Consider the following 20,845-nt stretch of genomic DNA (forward strand, 5'->3'; position numbering starts at 1 on the left):
CCTCAGAGCCCGCTCATTGTATTGGGCTCTGCAGCGGCCGCGTCATGGGAGGGAGGGATTCCCTCCCTCTGTCCCTCCCTCTGTCCCTCCCTCCGTCACCACCAATGTTGGCAACATGTACGCGTCGGACACGCATGCGCCTGGCGTCTGTACTCCTCTCTCCCCTGTGGCCCGGCAACATATCTCCCAGGGCCCGGTCTTGGGCCGCGGCCCAGCGGTTAGGGACCGCTGATGTAGAGGACGTTATTACAAGGTACTTACTAATGTATAGTGATTGTCCATATTGTCTCCCTTGCTGGCTTGATTCATTTTTCCATCACGTTATACACTGCTCATTCCATGCTTACGACCACCATGGAATCCAGCAGTGGTGGCCTTTGCTTGCACACTTGAGGAAAAAAAGCCTGCCTATGCTCAATAATGCAGTTTCGGCCACCAGAGAGGCCAGCCCTTTTTCTATAGTGTGCAAGCGCAGACTCCTCTGCTGCTGGATTGCAGGGTGGTCGTAACCATAGAACATGCAGTGTATATGATAAAAAAAATGAATGAATCCAGCAAAGGAAGCAATATGGACAATCACAATACATTAGTAAGTACCTTGTATTAACTTTCTCTACATAATAAACACTACCTTTAAGGGGCTGGGCTGGATAATAAAAGTATTTTTTTTTATTGAACATCTTCTGATTATAGTAGATAAGACACCCTGACAGACACCATTGATAATAACAAGCCCATCAGGTTTTCTTTCTGGTGTCCATCTTTAGCGGCATACATAGAAATCACTGGGCCCCATTGCCAGAATCTAAATTGGGCCCCCACTGCTGTATATACTATATATCTGTACACACTGCATCTATTATACCTCGTACTTCAGATTTCAGTACACTGCTGTATATACTATATATCTATACACACTGCATCTATTATACCTTGTACCTCACATATCAGTACACTTCTGTATATACTATATACCTGTTCACACTGCATCTAGTATACCCCATACCTCACATATCAGTACACTGCTGTATATACTATATATCTGTACACACTACATCTATTATACCTCGTACCTCATGTATCAGTACACTGCTGTATAAACTATATATTTATACACACTGCCAGTGGCGTAGCTAGAAATGACTGGGCCCCATAGCAAAATATTTTATCCCACCCCCCCGGATCTCCCACACCCACATACCTCTCGGATCTCGCCGCCACATCCGCAGCTCTTCATGCACTTGCAACGGTTACGCGCAGGATTGAGCACAGACAGTTGGTCACTGGCAACGCATTTGTGCCAGTGCAGGAAATGTATGAATCTAAATGTCTGTGTATTAAAGTAGGACTAGTCAAAACTGCCGCCCAGACTGCGGGACCACTCCAGGGGTCAAGATCCACTGCCACCCCGACACTCCCCCCCCCCAAAAAAAAAATAAAAAAAAATATATATATATATATATATATATATATACACACTGCTCAAAAAAATAAAGGGAACACTTAAACAACACAATGTAACTCCAAGTCAATCACACTTCTGTGAAATCAAACTGTCCACTTAGGAATCAACACTGAGTGACAATCAATTTCACATGCTGTTGTGCAAATGGGATAGACAACAGGTGGAAATTATAGGCAATTAGCAAGACACCCCCAATAAAGGAGTGGTTCTGCAGGTGGTGACCACAGACCACTTCTCAGTTCCTATGCTTCCTGGCTGATGTTTTGGTCACTTTTGAATGCTGGCGGTGCTTTCACTCTAGTGGTAGCATGAGACGGAGTCTACAACCCATACAAGTGGCTCAGGTAGTGCAGCTTATCCAGGATGGCACATCAATGCGAGCTGTGGCAAGAAGGTTTGCTGTGTCTGTCAGCGTAGTGTCCAGAGCATGGAGGCGCTACCAGGAGACAGGCCAGTACATCAGGAGACGTGGAGGAGGCCGTAGGAGGGCAACAACCCAGCAGCAGGACCGCTACCTCCGCCTATGTGCAAGGAGGAAATGGAGGAGCACTGCCAGAGCCTTGCAAAATGACCTCCAGCAGGCCACAAATGTGCATGTGTCTGCTCAAACGGTCAGAAACAGACTCCATGAGGGTGATATGAGGGCCCGACGTCCACAGGTGGGGGTTGTGCTTACAGCCCAACACCGTGCAGGACGTTTGGCATTTGCCAGGGAACACCAAGATTGGCAAATTCGCCACTGGCGCCCTGTGCTCTTCACAGATGAAAGCAGGTTCACACTGAGCACATGTGACAGACGTGACAGAGTCTGGAGACGCCGTGGAGAACGTTCTGCTGCCTGCAACATCCTCCAGCATGACCGGTTTGGCAATGGGTCAGTAATGGTGTGGGGTGGCATTTCTTTGGAGGGCCGCACAGCCCTCCATGTGCTCGCCAGAGGTAGCCTGACTGCCATTAGGTACCGAGATGAGATCCTCAGACCCCTTGTGAGACCATATGCTGGTGCGGTTGGCCCTGGGTTCCTCCTAATGCAAGACAATGCTAGACCTCATGTGGCTGGAGTGTGTCAGCAGTTCCTGCAAGACGAAGGCATTGATGCTATGGACTGGCCCGCCCGTTCCCCAGACCTGAATCCAATTGAGCACATCTGGGACATCATGTCTCGCTCTATCCACCAACGTCACGTTGCACCACAGACTGTCCAGGAGTTGGCAGATGCTTTAGTCCAGGTCTGGGAGGAGATCCCTCAGGAGACCGTCCGCCACCTCATTAGGAGCATGCACAGGCGTTGTAGGGAGGTCATACAGGCACGTGGAGGCCACACACACTACTGAGCTTCATTTTGACTTGTTTTAAGGACATTACATCAAAGTTGGATCAGCCTGTAGTGTGTTTTTCCACTTTAATTTTGAGTGTGACTCCAAATCCAGACCTCCATGGGTTGAAAAATTTGATTTCCATTTTTTTATTTTTGTGTGATTTTGTTGTCAGCACATTCAACTATGTAAAGAACAAAGTATTTCAGAAGAATATTTAATTAATTCAGATCTAGGATGTGTTATTTTTGTGTTCCCTTTATTTTTTTGAGCAGTGTATATATTTCGCAGAAAATTCAGTGCAACATAAAACGTAAACAAAAACTGGAATTTGCGCTATATGTCTGTTCTTACATAATTTGTCTCTTTCATATTATAAGCTCTGCTTATATATAATTTACTTACAGTTCTGAAGACTCAGGGGTGCTGGCATGCTTGGCCTCAGGGGTGCTGGCAGGCTTGGCCTCAGGGGTGCTGGCAGGCTTGGCCTCAGGGGTGCTGGCAGGCTTGGCCTCAGGGGTGCTGACAGGCTTGGCCTCAGGGGTGCTGACAGGCTTGGCCTCAGGGGTGCTGACAGGCTTGGCCTCAGGGGTGCTGGCTGGCTTGGCCTTAGGGGTGCTGGCTGGCTTGGCCTCAGGGTTGCAGGCTCGCTTGGCCGGGCAGAAGGAGTGTGGGAGGCTGTGAGGCCTTTTTTCAAGCTGCTCCAGAAAAAAATATTTTTCATTATACCTCAGGTCATACCACCAAACAAACCCCCAATGTTAATCAGACCTCAGCTAACTGCCCCAATAAGATCCCCAATGTTAATAAGACCTCAGATAACACCTCAGCTCAGACCCCAATATGAATGACCCCCAAATCAGACCTCAGATAAGAGCCCCATGCCTCATAGCAGCCCCCAGTAGCCTCTCCATCAGCCCCCGGTGCCTCTCACCAGCCCCCAGTGCCTCTCCATCAGCCCGCAGTGCCTCTCCATCAGCCCGCAGTGCCTCTCCATCAGCCCCCAGTGCCTTTCAATCAGCCCCCAGTGCCTTTCAATCAGCCCCCCGTGCTTCTCCATCAGCTCCCAGTGCCTCTCACCAGCGGCCCCCCAGTGCCTCTCACCAGCGGCCCCCCAGTGCCTCTCCATCAGCCCCCAGTGCCTCTCCATCAGCCCCCAGTGCCTCTCACCAGCGGCCCCCCAGTGCCTCTCCATCAGCCCCCAGTACCCTCTCCATCAGCCCCCAGTGCCTCTCACCAGCCCCCAGTACCCTCTCCATCAGCCCCCAGTGCCTCTCCATCAGCCCCCAGTGCGCCCTCCCCGGTTTTAAAATTATTGGTGGGCAGTGCACCCTCCCCTCCTCCCCGGTATTAAAATCATTGGTGGGCAGTGCCCCCCCCCCCCCCTCCAAGTATAAACCTCTTCAGGACACATGACATACCGGTACGGCATGTTCTCCCGGTACTTAAGGACACATGATGTACAGGTACGTAGTGTGTATTTCCGATCACCGCCACCCGGTGGGCAGTGATCGGAACAAGGTGACACACTGTATTACTCATACAACCAATGCATTCTAATACAGAAGTATTGGAATGCATTGTAAAGGATTAGACCCCCAAAAGTTGAAGTCCCAAAGTGGGACAAAAAATAAAGTGAAAAAAAAAGTTGAAAAAATAAAGTTTTCCCCCCCAAAAAATTTAAGTTTCAAGTAAAAATAAACAAGAAACTTAATTTTTCCCAAATAAAGTAAAAAAAATTGGTAAAAAAATAGGGGAAAAAAAAAAGTTGACATATTAGGTATGGCCGCGTCTGTATCGACTGGCTCTATAAACATATCGGCATAACCTAACAGCAAGCGATCAAAAAGGCGTATACCCACCAAAATAGTACCAATCTAACCGTCAACTCATCCCGCAAAAAATGAGCCCCTACCTGAGACAATCGCCCAAAAAATAAAAAAACTATGGCTCAGAATATGGAGACACTAAAACATCATTTTTTTTGTTTTAAAAAAGCTGTTATTGTGTAAAACTTACATACATTTAAAAAAAAGTATATATATTAGGTATCAAAAAGTCATATGCACCCCAAAATAGTGCCAATCAAACTGTCATCTCATCCCGCAAAAAATGAGACCCTAGCTAAGATAATCGCCCAAAAACTGAAAAAAACGATGGCTCTCAGAATATGGAGACACTAAGGCCTTTTTCACAAGGGGCGTTGCGGGAAAAGGTCCGGGTGCGTTTCGGGAACACCCGCGATTTTTCCGCGCGAGTGCAAAACATTGTAATGCGTTTTGCACTCACGTGAGAAAAATCGCGCATGTTTGGTACCCAAACCCGAACTTCTTCACAGAAGTTCGGGCTTGGGATCGGTGTTCTGTAGATTGTATTATTTTCCCTTATAACATGGTTATAAGGGAAAATAATAGCATTCTGAATACAGAATGCATAGTAGGTGTTCAATTGAGGGTTAAAAATAAATAAAAAAATGAACTCACCTTCTCCTCTTGTTCGCGTAGTTCCCGGTCTCTTCTTTACTTCTTTAATGATGGGCTGTGGGCTAAAGGATCTTTGGTGACGTCAGATCACATGCTCCAATCACATGGTCCATCACCGTGGTGATGGACCATGTGATTGGAGCATGTGATCTGACGTGACCACAGGTCCTAGCCGATAGTTAATCTTTTAAGAAGTAAAGAAGAGACCGGGAACTACGCGAACAAGAGGAGAAGGTGAGTTAATTTATTTTTTATTTTTTTTAACCCTCAATTGAACACCTACTATGCATTCTGTATTCAGAATGCTATTATTTTCCCTTTATAACCATGTTATAAGGGAAAATAATACCGTGAATAGACTGTCACCTAGCAACCATGCGTGAAAATCGCACCGCATCCGCACTTGCTTGCGGATGCTTGCAATTTTCACACAACCCCATTCACTTCTATGGGGCCTGCGTTGCGTGAAAAACGCAGAATATAGAGCATGCTGCGATTTTCACGCAACGCACAAGTGATGCGTGAAAATCACCGCTCATGTGAACAGCCCAATAGAAATGAATGGGTCGGTATTCAGTGCGGGTGCAATGCGTTCACCTCACGCATCGCATTCGCCCGGAATACTCGCCCGTGTAAAAGGGGCCTAAAACATGATTTATAAATAACATAAATAAAAAGTATACATATTAGGTATCGCCGCATCCGTATCGACCGGCTATAAAATATCACATGACCTAACCCCTCAGATGAACACTGTAAAAAAAAAAAAAAAAAAACTGTGCTAAATAAACCATTTTATGTCACCTTACAGCACAAAAAGTGTAATAGCAAGCGATCAAAAAGTGACACGCACCCCAAAATAGTGCCAATCAAACCGTCATCTCATCCCGCAAAAATCATATTCTACCCAAGATAATCCCCCAAAAACTGAAAAAACTATGGCTCTCAGACTAAAACATGATTTTTTTTGTTTCAAAAATCAAATCATTGTGTAAAACTAAAATAAAGTATAGATTATTAGGTATCGCGCGTCCGTGACAACCTGGTCTATGAAAATAGCACATGATCTAACCTGTCAGATGAATGTTGTAAATAACAAAAAATAAAAACGGTGCCAAAACAGCTATTTCTTGTTACCTTGCCTCACAAAAAGTGTAATATAGAGCAACCAAAAATCATATGTACCCTAAACTAGTACCAACAAAACTTTCACCCAATCCCGTAGTTTCTAAAATAGGGTCACTTTTTTGGAGTTTCTACTCTAGGGGTGCATCAGGGGGGCTTCAAATGGGACATGGTGTCAAAAAAACAGTCCAGCAAAATCTGCCTTCCCAAAACCGTATGGCATTCCTTTCCTTCTGCGCCCTGCCGTGTGCCCGTACAGCAGTTTATGACCACATATGGGGTGTTTCTGTAAACTACAGAATCAGGGCCATAAATATTGAGTTTTATTTGGCTGTTAACCCTTGCTTTATAACTGGAAAAAAAATATTAAAATTTAAAATCTGCCAAAAAAGTGAAAATCTGCCAAAAAAGTGAAATTTTGAAATTGTATCTCTATTTTCCATTAATTCTTGTGGAACACCTAAAGGGTTAACAAAGTTTGTAAAATCAGTTTTGAATACCTTGAGGGGTGTAGTTTCTTAGATGGGGTCACTTTTATGGAGTTTCTACTCTAGGGGTGCATCAGGGGGGCTTCAAATGGGACATGGTGTAAAAAAAAACAGTCCAGAAAAATCTGCCTTCCAAAAACCGTATGGTATTCCTTTCCTTATGAGCCCTGCCGTGTGCCCGTACAGAAGTTTACGACCACATATGGGGTGTTTCTGGAAACTACAGAATCAGGGCCAGAAATATTGAGTTTTGTTTGGCTGTTAACCTTTGCTTTGTAACTGGAAAAAAAAAAAATTTTTAATGGAAAATCTGCCAGAAAAGTAACATTTTGAAATTGTATCTCTATTTTCCATTATTTCTTGTGAAACACCTAAAGGGTTAACGACGTTTGTAAAATCAGTTTTGAATTTCTGAGAAATTTCAAGATTTACTTCTAAACTTCTAAGCTTTGTAACTTCCTCCAAAAATAAAATGTCATTCCCAAAATGATCCTAACATGAAGTAGACATATGGGGAATGTAAAGTAATAACTATTTTTGTAGTTATTACTATGCATTATAGAAGTAGAGAAATTGAAACTTGGAAATTAACAAATTTTGTATTTTTTTATAAATAAAAATGCATTTTTTTTACTCCATTTTACCAGTGTCATGAAGTACAATATGTGACGAAAAAACTATCTCAGAATGGCCTGGATAAGTCAAAGCGCTTTAGTTATCACCAATGACATTGGTCAGATTTGCAAAAAATGGCCTGGTCCTTAAGGTGAAATATGGCTGTGTCCTTAAGGAGTTAAAGGGAGTCTGTCACCTACATAACATGTTTTAAACTGACTATATAGCTCTGTGGGAGGCAGATCCATAACACTGATGGTACCCAGGTTTAGTTTTTCAGAGCGTCCAAAGTACCCAAAATTAAGTTTTAAAGATAGGCAAATTACCTATCGCAAGTGCCCAGGGGCGGATAGTGTGCTGCAAGTTCCCAGTACCCCCGCCCCAGCACTGGGCACTTGCAGCACACTCTCCGCCCCTGGGCACTGCCGCATAAAAAATTTTTTTTAATGCTCAGCCGGCGGCCCAGGCCCCCAGTGGCGTAGGGCCCTATAGCCATTGCTATGGCTGCTATGGCGTTTCCTACGCCACTGCACACTAAATCTATTATACCTCGTACCTCACGTATCAGCACACTGCTGTATATACGATATACCTGTACACACTGCATCTATTATACCTCGTACCTCACATTTCAGTACACTGCTGTATATACTATATATCTATACACACTGCATCTATTATACTTCGTACCTCACATATCAGCACACTGCTGTATATACAATATAACTGTACACGGTGCCTCTATCATATCCCATACCTCACATATCAGTACACTGATGTATATACTATATATCTGTACACACTACGTCTATCATACCTTGTACCTCACGCATCAGTACACTGCTGTATATACGATATACCTGTACACACTGCATCTATTATACCTCGTATCTCACATTTCAGTACACCCCTGTATATACTATATATCTATACACACTGCATCTATTATACTTCGTACCTCACATATCAGTACACTGCTGTATATACAATATACCTGTGCACACTGCATCTATTATACCTTGTACCTCACATATCAGTACACTGTTTCCATAGTCTGAGAGCCATAGTTTTTTCATTTTTTGGGCGATTATCTTGGGTAGGGTATGATTTTTGCGGGATGCGATGACGATTTGATTGGCACTTTTTTGCGTGTGACTTTTTGATCGCTTGCTATTACACTTTTTGTGTGGCTTTTTTTTACACCGATGTCTATTTTTATTTTTTTACGGTATTCACCTGAGGGGTTAGGTCATGTGATATTTTTCTAGAGCCGGTCGATACGGATGCGGTGATACCTAATATGTATACTTTTTTTTTTATTTATGTAATTTTTACACAATAATATCATTTTCGAAATAAAAAAAAAATCGTGTTTTAGTGTCTCCATATTCTGAGAGCCATAGTTTTTTCAGTTTTTGGGCGATTATCTTAGCATTTTCTGCGGGATGAGATGACGGTGTGATTGGCACTATTTTGGGGAGCATATGACTTTTTGATCGCTTGCTATTACACTTTTTGATGTAAGGTGACAAAAAAAAAAATTTTTTTTATTTTTTACGGTGTTCCTCTGAGGGGTTAGGTCATCTGATATTTTTATAGAGCCGGTCGATACGGACGAGGCGATACCTAATATGTATACTTTTTCTTTTATTTATGTAAGTTTTACACAATAACAGCTTTTTTAAAACAAAAAAAATGATGTTTTAGTGTCTCCATATTCTGAGCCATAGTTTTTTTTTATTTTTTGGGCGATTGTCTCAGGTAGGGGCTCATTTTTTGTGGGATGAGGTGACAGTTAGATTGGTACTATTTTGGTGGGCATACGCCTTTTTGATCGCTTGCTGTTATGTTATGCTGATATATTTATAGAGCCAGTCGATACGGAAGCGGCCATACCTAATATGCAAACTTTTTTTCCCCCCCTATTTTTTACCAATATTTTTAAATTTATTTGGGGAAAATTATGTTTTTGTTTATTTTTACTTGAAACTTTAAATTTGTGGGGGGGAAAACTTTTTTTTTTCACTTTATTTTTTGTCCCACTATGGGACTTCAACTTTTGGGGGTCTAATCCTTTACAATGCATTCCAATACTTTTGTATTGGAATGCATTGGTTGTATGAGTAATACAGTGTGCCACCTTGTTCCAATCACTGCCCACCGGGTGGCGGTGATCGGAAATACACACGACGTACCTGTACATCATGTGTCCTTAAGTACCGGGAGAACATGCCGTACCGGTATGTCATGTGTCCTGAAGAGGTTTATACTGGGGGGGGTGCACTGCCCACCAATGATTTTAAAACCGGGGAGGGCGCACTGGGGGCTGATGGAGAGGCACTGGGGGCTGATGGAGAGGGTACTGGGGGCTGGTGAGAGGCACTGGGGGCCGCTCGTGAGAGGCACTGGGAGCTGATGGAGAGGCATTGGGGGCTGATGGAGAGGCACTGGGGGCTGATTGAGAGGCACTGGGGGGCCGCTGGTGAGAGCCACTGGGGGCTGATGGAGAGGCACTGGGGGCTGATGGAGAGGCACTGGGGGCTGATGGAGAGGCACTGGGGGCTGGTGAGAGGCACTGGGGGCTGGTGAGAGGCACCGGGGTCTGATGGAGAGGCTACTGGGGGTTGCTATAAGGCTACTGGGGGCTGCTATGAGGCATGGGGCTCTTATCTGAGGTCTGATTTGGGGGTCATTCATATTGGGGTCCTACGCGTAACCGTCGCAAGTGCATGAAGAGCTGCGGATGTGGCGCCGAGGTCCGAGAGGTATGTGGGGGTGGGAGATCCGGGGGGGGGAAGGCCCATAATTCTTTTCTGCTATGGGGCCCAGTCATTTCTAGCTACGCCCCTGGCAGTGTGTATAAATATATAGTATATACAGCAGTGTACTGATACGTGAGGTATGAGGTATAATAGATGTAGTGTGTACAGATATATAGTATGTAACTGTCCGCTTATCATTGTGGATCTTGTTCAGCACTTACTGCTGGGTGGAACCTTTCTGCCTCCCTTTGGTTCCCTGGGGAATGTTTTGATCAGCAGGATTACAAGACCACTCCTTCTCCTGTCTTAGAAAGAAAGCCTTTTCCTGTATCTCAGATGCCACATGTTAGCTGTCTGCATAGGATTTCATGGAAGATGTCTGCAGAAAATCCCTAAAGCTTAAAGTTTGTACCCCCCTTGGCAAGTGGATCGAGTTTTCACGGTGCTATGGTGCTATGGTGCTTACGATATTCATGTTTACGGTGCTCAAGGAGATAAAGAAAATAATATTCAACCCTGCTGCGCACCTTTGTTCCAAAAGAATAAAACTACTGCACCCGTCAGAAGCTCTCCTCTTGTTATTTATTCGATGCCAAAGGGGCCGTAACAGTGAAAACTCGTCGCTGCGGTGGAGACTCGACATCACCAGCTGCGTCGCTGTCTTCATCGAACTGTGAGTAAAGGCTTCCCAATGCCTCGCAAGACACGTGCGGACGCCATCTTGGCAACAGAGACTTGGCTAAAAAAGTAAACGTGTCACGTGGACTTTTAAATATAGCGGGCTCTTTATATGTGATCCGGAAGCCGCCCTTAACTACTATGCGAGCCAAATAGTTAATATTTTGCTAAACCAGTGATCAAGTTATTATATTCGTGTTTAGAGGCCTAGTGTCAGATTTAAAGCAACGCTATCTTCCAAGTTCCTAATCCACTAAACTGCAGTTATTTTACAGAAAGGGTTAATTGTCTGGTTAGAAAGTGTCAGCAGTATATTCGTTTAAAACACTTTGTAGTACTGTATGCATTGTTTGCTAATCTTTAGTTACAAGTGTGAACACCTGTTATCTGTCGTAGCCCTTAGTAGGAAGTTTGAGCCAACACTCATTCAAGTTAGGTTTCAGGCACACTCACACTTGAAAGGCAAAGGCACACTAGAACAAAATGTTGTCACCTGCTGAAGAAACAGACAAACCCACAGAGTCACAACAGGTACGATCCAGCTCTAGAGAGCGAAGCCTAACAGAAAAGGGCAAAGAAATGCACGAAGAAACAGTTAAGAAAAATGAAAAGGCATTCAACAAGGTGTGCAACTCTTGGAAGGAGCTAGCAAAGGAATGTAGGACAAAGTTAAAAGGTTTCTGCTCAACTGAAGACCTTAATACAAGATTGAAAGAGATTAAAGCCAAAGAAGCGTTAGTGCACCAACAGTATGAGTCCATGTGCCGAAATAATTCCACTACCCCGTACGTTGTTAAGAAAATGGATGCATGCACCGCGTTAACGGCTGAAATCTGCAACCTCATCAGCAAGCGGCTAGAGAATGTAGATGAAATCTTTAACGATCAACTTGAGAAGGAAAGGGTGAGGATGGCGCTAAATAAAGAAGAGCATGAGTCAGTCTTTGGAAACTCAGAAACAGAAACTGTCCTCTCAGAGTCATTACCAGACTCCAACGCAAGCTCAAGAGCTACTTCCAGATCTAGCAAACGCGCTGACGCAGAAGCAGATCTTGCAGCCAAAATAGAACAGGCAAAGGCGACGCAACAGATGCGCGAGGAGCAAGCTAAGCTGAACAAACTAGAGGCAGAAATTAAACTGAAGTTGGATGAGGAAAAGACAAGACTACAACAGCTACAAGCAGAAAATGAAGTCAAGGTAGCTGCAGCAAGAGTGAAAGCCTACAACGCTTATGATAGTCTTGAAATTTACGAACAGGAGACAGACCACAATGTGCAATACCTCTGCCAAAATAATGAACCACGAAACTCATTGAATCCAAAGGCTGTGCCATTTCAACCTTCAAATACACCACTTGGGGTGTCAAGACCAAATGAAGAAGTTAGTTTAACCCCAGGACTTGCAAGTCTGCTTATCTCCAACCGTCTCCCTATACCTGAACCAACTGTATTCACAGGTGATCCTTTGAAGTTCATAGATTGGAAGATATCCTTTATGGCGCTGATTGATCAGAAACCACTCCCTGTGTGCGAAAAAATGCTGTACTTGAAGAGGTATCTCGGTGGTGAAGCTCGTAAGGCAGTGGAAGGGTTCTTCTACCGAAATTCAGAAGATGCCTATCTAGGTGCTTGGGGAATCCTACAGGACAGGTATGGAGGTCCATTCATAGTGCAAAGAGCCTTCAGAGAAAGGTTGGCTAAATGGCCAAAGATATCAGCAAATGACCCTGTAGCATTAAGAGAGTTTGCAGATTTCCTTCAAGGTTGTGTGGAGGCCATTCCTCATGTTAAAGGCCTAGCTATTCTAAATGATTGTGAAGAAAACCACAAGCTTCTCAAGAAACTGCCTGAATGGATCGTGCGCAGATGGAGTCGCATCGCCGTGGACGAGCTGGACAAGTCCCAAGAATACCCAACCTTTGCTCGTTTCACAGAGTTCCTGCAAAGGGAAGCTAAGATTGCATGCAACCCCATTGCCTCTCCTTTTCTCCTCAGTACCAAGACTACAGATGAGAGAATTCCCAAGAGAGCCAAGGCGCTCAACACAAGCACTCAAATGAAGCCCTCTACCTTAAACGTTCCAAATATCTCAGCTTCAAGACCGAAACCACCTTGCCTAGCCTGCAAAGACGAAACACACGGTGTCGCTAAATGTCCGACTTTTGCGGTAAAAACCATCTACCATCTCTGTTTTGGTTGCTTAAGAAAGGGCCACACTACAAAAGACTGCAAAGGAAGACACACGTGTAGCATATGCAGTCGACGTCATCCAACCTGTTTGCACATACAGAGAGACACTGAGCCTGCCAAGGCATCAAACGATGATTCAGTAGGCATGAGAAATAAGGCAAACGACAACGTTCCCAAAGTTATGTCCCATACTTTGACAAGACATACGTCTGCCACATCCTGCATTGTTCCAGCTACTACGGAGCCTCAGAGGGAAATCCTCACTTATGCCTTACTTGACACACAGAGTGATTCAACCTTTATTCTGGCAGACCTGGTATCGAAGTTAAGTGTGAGCACCAAGCCATTACAGCTAAGGCTCAGCACAATGACAGCGGTTGACACAGTTATTTCAAGCCAAATTGCTCACGGTCTGCAAGTGCGTGGCTTCAACTCCGAAGTTCAAGTCCAACTCCGTCAAGCCTATACAAGAGATTTCATTCCAGTAGATAAGTCTCACATCCCCACTAAGGAGACTGCACTTCAGTGGTCACACCTCAAACACTTGGCAAACAAGTTACAGCCACTTCAAGATTGCGAAGTAGGACTACTGATCGGTTATGACTGCCCATCAGCACTGGCTCCCTTGGAGGTTGTTATCGGCTCCGAAAATGAACCCTTCGCTCAAAAAACTATGCTCGGCTGGAGCATTGTAGGATCAGCAAATCCACATCTTGATAGACAGGGTAGCCAGAGCTTCGTACACAGAGTCTCAGTGAAAGAAATGCCAATGCCGCCGGTCGCTGATGTGTTAAAGGCTTTAGAAATGGACTTCATTGAAAGAAATTATGAAGATAAATACGTGTCTCAAGATGATGTTCGCTTCGTGCAGTTTCTCTCGGAAACTATAATGAAAAGGAAAGATGGACACTACGAGATGCCGTTACTCTTCAAAGACAACAGTCAACTGGCACTACCAAACAATAAGAGGCTGGCCCTTATTCGACTTCATCATCTAAAGAAAAGATTAAAGGGAAATAGACAGTACCATGAACACTACACTGCATTCATGGAAGAAACAATCAGAAAAGGTGATGCAGAACCAGCCCCTTCATTATCAGAGGAAGAGACAGTGTGGTACATCCCACATCACGGGGTTTATCACCCCAAGAAGCCAGACAAGTTAAGAGTTGTCTTTGATTGTTCAGCAAAGTTCAAAGGCATCTCCCTAAACGATACCTTGCTGACAGGTCCCGACCTGATAAACTCTCTAGTGGGAGTCCTCTGTCGCTTCAGGAAGGAAGCAGTTGCTGTGATATGCGACATTGAAAAGATGTTCCATCAGTTCTATATCCCCTCAGAAATGCGCAATTACTTAAGGTTCCTTTGGTGGGAGAACGGTCAGTTGGAAACAGAACCGAAAGAATACAGAATGGCAGTTCACCTTTTCGGTGCCAGCTCCTCTCCAGGATGTGCCAATTTCGGCCTTAAGTATCTTGCACGACAACACAAGTCAGAACATCCCTCAGCATCAGCCTTCATCGAGAAGAATTTTTATGTCGACGACGGCCTAACTAGCGTTCCAACAGTCAGCGAAGCTTCGAATCTAATCCTCGAAACTCAAGGATTATGTAAAAATGCCGGCCTACGACTGCATAAGTTCAACTCTAATAAAAGGGACGTCCTGTCCTGTATTGCTCCGTCAGAAAGAGCAACAACTAGTGTACCTGTCAAACTTAGCCCAGACTCAACAACAGAAGGACAAGTACTTGGCATTCAGTGGTCAATTGAAAACGACACCTTCAGTTTCAGTGCTGACATAAAGCATCAACCCTCAACTCGTCGTGGTATCCTGTCAGTCGTAGCCTCCCTTTATGATCCTCTAGGCTTCATAGCCCCCTTCATACTGAGTGGCAAGTGCATTCTCCAAGAGCTTTGCCGCAGAGGCATCAGTTGGGATGAAGCACTTCCTGAGAGCTTATGTCCACGGTGGGAGGCTTGGAAGAGTAGTCTGCAAGCTTTAAGGGAAATCAAGATACCCAGATGTTACCATCCCCCAGACTTTGGTAACAGAATGAAAGTGGAACTACACCACTTTTCCGATGCCAGCAACATAGGATATGGTGCCTGTTCGTACCTTAGGTACAAAAATGACAGAGATCAAGTCCATTGCAGCTTCGTAATGGCCAAGGCAAGAGTTGCACCAACGAAGATTGTGAGCATCCCAAGGCTTGAACTCTCAGCTGCCGTCACTGCAGCAAGGTTGAGTGCCATGTTGAAGGCAGAACTTGAAATAGAAGCTGACAAAGAGTTCTTCTGGACAGACTCCCAAGTAGTCTTAGCCTATATCAATAACGAAGCAAGAAGGTTTCACGTGTTTGTAGCCAATCGTGTTCAACTCATAAGAGAGATTACAGATCCAACCCAGTGGCATTATGTGGATACGACACAAAACCCAGCCGACCATGCATCCAGGGGTCTACATGTAGCGGATATCTCCACCTCAAGTTGGTTATCTGGGCCTAGTTTCCTTTGGAGATCTGAAGTGCACGCATCTTCAAGCTCTTCAGCAGAACTAATTGTAGGCGACCCTGAAGTCAAACCTGTTACAACCCTTGCATCACAAGCCAATGAACAAACTGATACTCTAAATCGTCTGAGCAGGTTCTCCAGTTGGTCAATGCTCATTAAGGTGATTGCAAGAATCAGGAGAATAAAAACGAAGACGTATCACTGCAGCAATCTTGTGTCTGTGGAGGAACGTAAGGAAGCCAGGGAGGTAGTGATAGGTCTAGTTCAACAGCAAGTTTTCCCCCAAGAGCTAAAACTCCTTCAAAGAGGAGATAGTCTCCCAAGTTCAAGCCCTCTTAGCTGCCTTGACCCCATTCTGGTTCAAGGACTTCTTCGTGTTGGTGGAAGGCTGTCAAGATCAACTCTTAGTCAAGAAACAAAGCACCCAGTCATTCTCCCAAAAGAAGGGCACATTACCCAGTTAATCCTGTCCCACTATCATGCAGCCATTCATCACCAGGGCCGCAGCCAAACTCTAACAGAACTCAGAGCAAATGGATTTTGGGTGCTTGGTGGAAGCAAGTCAGTCGCCAAGTTAATACATAAATGTGTACAGTGTCGAAAGCTCCGGCGTCCCACAGAGGAGCAGCGTATGTCAGAGCTCCCCGAAGAACGCATAGAAGTTTCAGCTCCCTTTACATACTGTGGTATGGACTGTTTTGGTCCCTTTATCACCAAACAAGGTCGAAAGGAATACAAGAGGTATGGTCTAATCTTCACATGCTTCTCCTCACGTGCAGTCCACATCGAAATGCTTGAAGATTTATCTACAGATTCCTTCATCAATGCCTTAAGGTGTTTCATCAGTTTAAGAGGAGCCGTTTGCCAACTTCACTGTGACCAGGGCACAAACTTCACAGGAGCAAAGAACGAACTTAAAGAAGCCCTGAAGCAATGTGACACAAAGGCACTAGAAACTTTCCTAGCTGATAAACAGTGTGAGTTTATCTTCAATGCTCCTTCCGCAAGTCATGCAGGTGGAGTCTGGGAACGTCAAATTAGAACCATTCGTAATGTGCTAAATGCTACAACAGTCCAATGTTCAAGTAGACTAGACGATGCTTCTCTTAGAACGCTATTTTATGAAGCCATGGCCATCGTTAACAGTCGTCCTTTAACTGTCGATGGAATCAATGACCCCAAGGCGCCAGAACCTCTAACTCCAAACCACCTCATCCTGATGAAATCCAAGGTTGCATTACCTCCACCTGGGAAATTCGTAAAGGAAGACGTATATGCAGCTAAACGGTGGCGTAGAGTGCAATATTTAGCAGAACAATTCTGGAGTCGGTGGAAAAGAGAATACCTCATGAGTGTTTCCACAAGACAGAAATGGCACACACCTCGACGTAACCTCAAAGTAAATGACATTGTCATAATCAAAGATGATATGTCTCCCAGATGCCAGTGGCAACTAGGACGTGTAATTGAAACTACAATAGAAAAGGATGATCTAGTTCGTCGAGTCAAGGTGTTAGTAGGTGACAGAAGATTGCAAGATAAGAAGGACTATGTATCAAAACCTTCAATTATTGAACGTCCTATTCAAAAGTTAGTAGTCCTCATAGAAAGCAAATAAGTTCAGTTTTAGTGATACATTAGCATACCACCACACAAGACAGTAGCCAGTTACAGAGGTACCTATAAGCTAAATTGTGTATGATGTACCATGTTTATAGCGGCCAAGGTTATGTTCTGTAAATTATGTATGACTTTTAGGTTATGTTCATCATAACATAATTTGGTGGGAGTGTAACTGTCCGCTTATCATTGTGGATCTTGTTCAGCACTTACTGCTGGGTGGAACCTTTCTGCCTCCCTTTGGTTCCCTGGGGAATGTTTTGATCAGCAGGATTACAAGACCACTCCTTCTCCTGTCTTAGAAAGAAAGCCTTTTCCTGTATCTCAGATGCCACATGTTAGCTGTCTGCATAGGATTTCATGGAAGATGTCTGCAGAAAATCCCTAAAGCTTAAAGTTTGTACCCCCCTTGGCAAGTGGATCGAGTTTTCACGGTGCTATGGTGCTTACGATATTCATGTTTACGGTGCTCAAGGAGATAAAGAAAATAATATTCAACCCTGCTGCGCACCTTTGTTCCAAAAGAATAAAACTACTGCACCCGTCAGAAGCTCTCCTCTTGTTATTTATTCGATGCCAAAGGGGCCGTAACATAGTATATACTGCAGTGTACGGATATGTGAGGTATGGGGTATACTAGATGCAGTGTGAACAGGTATATAGTATATACAGCAGTGGACTGATATGTGAGGTACAAGGTATAATAGATGCAGTGTGTATAGATATATAGTATATACAGCAGTGTACTGATATGTGAGGTACAAGGTATAATAGATGCAGTGTGTACAGATATATAGTATATACAGCAGTGGGGGCCCAATTTAGATTCTTGCTATGGGGCCCGTGTGATTTCTATGTACGCCGCTGATGGTAGGTACGCCACTGTTCATCTTTCTTCTGGACAAAATAGCAACTTATACTATACTATTTTGAGCAGATGTTACTCCTCCTGGAAAAATATATGCATAAATTGACATCTGAGCATTACCATTCTGTTCCTACACAGTCTGGCACACCAATTGAGCAGTGTCAGACAACAGTATATTTGGAGCTCTGGGATCCTGAATTCAAAATTAGATTAGTACAGTAGTTACAAAAACAGCAAATGTGGATGCGTATGGCAGCCTGACCATGCATTCAGAGGTGGGGTCATCCATGGCAACAAACCACAAACCAAACTGGGGTATGGCAGGGAAGATTCACCCTAATAAACCTCCTAGTACCCTATACATTGTAGAGTGATCACCCTGAAAGAGGTGGCCCTGCAGAAACTGTTCCTGGTGAACTCTAGTACACCCTGAAGTGATGCAGTCAAGACCCAGAAATTTGGACCATCCTGTGGAACAGGAACAGGCTGGAGTGCAGTAGTGAATGCGAAGCAGTTAGTCGTTGATGCCATGGGGTACAGTTAGCTGACTGTACTTTTGCTAGTAATACAACAGCATTTTGGCATCCAGCTGCCCACCTAAAGGCTGAGTTTCTTCTGACTATGGACAGTCTTTTCTGCAGGCATGACTGTGCTGTTATGATGATCATGACATTTTTACTATTCTGCTATTATTGTATTGTCATTACCATATAATGCATGTCTTACAAACAAGAGGTAACAAAATAAATACTATTCAAATTAAAGATGTAAGAAATGTTATTTATAATACCCCTATTGTATATACAGTACCATTATTTATGAGGACTTTACTGTTTATGTGGACTATTGTTGTCTGCAGAATATACAATCTTTTAGTGTAATGTACAGTTACAATACTATTCTGAAGAGCTTACAGTCTAGTAGTAATCTTCTAGAAATTAATGACACTGTATTTGTTATACACAGAGAATATACAAAGTATTATTGTCTTACAGGAGTGGAGAAGAATGGCGTTGCCAAAGACTTATACTGAATCGAGAGGTCCTTTCTGTGTCAGGGATGCATCGCTTCCTGCCTCTCCTGGACAATGTTGGACAGGACTTTGTTCGTAGAGTTTACTCTCAGGTGGAAAGAAGTGGTCGAGGAAAGTGGACAGCTGACCTGACCAATGAGCTCTTTCGATTTGCATTGGAGTGTAAGTACAAGAATAATACTCCTTAAAGGGGTTCTCCAGGAATTAAGAAAATAAAAATACTTCAATATTACTTTATTATATATATATATATTCCCAAATACCTTTCATTAGTTATAATGCCTCATTTTGTCTGAGGAGCAATCATCAGGAGAAATAAAATGGCCGCCGTCCTATTAACACACACAAAACCTGTCATTATCACACAGGAGGAAAAGTTACTTCAGAGCACTGAGCTAAAGAGCTGCCTCATCCTCCTCTCTGCTCTGCTTGTCAGGGATTATGATCCTGAATACAGTTTAATATGATCTTCACCTGCATCTCTGTGGGAATGGAGTTCATAAGGAGACATAAAGGTCAGAGGCTTACTCGAGTGCTCGGGCCGAACACATTGTGATAATCGGGTGCTCGACCGAGCACCCGAGTATAATGGAAGTCAATGGGAGAACCCGAGCATTAAACCAGGTACCCACTGCTCTGAAGAGGGGATGGTGCCTGGTTCATAAGAAAATGTCAGAAATTGTTGGTAACACCACCGAAATGGTTCTGTCACAGCATAGGGAAGATGTATGGATGCATCTTGGACTCGCTGGTCGCTGCTGGGAACTATGTTGTCCAAATAGTACGCCACTTTTACATAAGGACAATAATACGCACAAAACCAAGGGAAAAAAAATCGATTTTAGAGGAAAAATTGATAGAAAACATTCTTTCCTGACTATTTACTTATATATATAGTGCAAGTGCTGCCAAAATTTACAAGGAAGAGGCACTCCGATGCACCCTTAGTTACACATAAAGGAAGGCATCATACACACCCTTTAAAAATTATGATTGATAGCCTACTGGTGACCCTCAAAAACATTTGGAGCAAGGGCCTGCTGATCTGACCATCTAAAACATTATGGGCGGTGGCCTGCTGCCGCTTTGGTGACTCTAGTTAACCTGGGGCCGATGGCACGTCCCCATGACGGCGATGATCCATTCGGATGTCTGGCCTATCAACTTTCGATGTAATTGTCAGCTCAAAACCATTGTAAACTACGGGTAACGGGGAATCAGTGTTTGATTCCGGAGAGGGAGCCTGAGAAATGGCTACCACATCCAAGGAAGGCAAGCAGGTGGCACACAAATCACACACTCCCGACTCGTGGAGGTAGTGACGATAAATTGCAATACAGCACTCATAAGATGCCCTGTTATTGGAATGAGTAATAAAAAATTACAGGGAATGTCACTGCGGTGTTTTGGATGAGGAAACGTTATACAGGAGAGGCCGTGTTGCCGCTTTGTTGAATCTAGATAACTTCTGCCTGATCGCACGTCCCCGTGAAGTCCACGATCCATTTTGATATCTTCCCAATTAACTTTCAATGTTCTTTTATGCACCCAACATGGTGACCACTGGTAACTGGGAATCATTGTTCGATTTCGGAGAGGCTAATGGCTACGGCTACTACTTCAATTCAAGGCAGCATGAGTTGCAGGTCTGCAGGTGAGCTGACCCTGTAAGGGTACTTTCACACTTGCGCT

General features: G+C 44.0%; 1 protein-coding gene across 1 annotated transcript in view; it reads left to right on the top strand.

Moving 5' to 3' along the window:
• LOC120985643 (cholesterol side-chain cleavage enzyme, mitochondrial) overlaps window positions 1-20,845 on the top strand; it is a 92,474-nt gene that overhangs the window by 41,584 nt on the left and 30,045 nt on the right. The window contains exon 3 of the mRNA XM_040413702.1: window positions 19,116-19,315. Coding sequence (XP_040269636.1) covers window positions 19,116-19,315 — 200 coding nt within the window. The remainder of the gene's footprint in view (window positions 1-19,115; window positions 19,316-20,845) is intronic.

The sequence above is a fragment of the Bufo bufo genome, chromosome 1 (assembly GCF_905171765.1).
Source record: "Bufo bufo chromosome 1, aBufBuf1.1, whole genome shotgun sequence".
NCBI classification, from domain to species: Eukaryota; Metazoa; Chordata; class Amphibia; order Anura; family Bufonidae; genus Bufo; species Bufo bufo.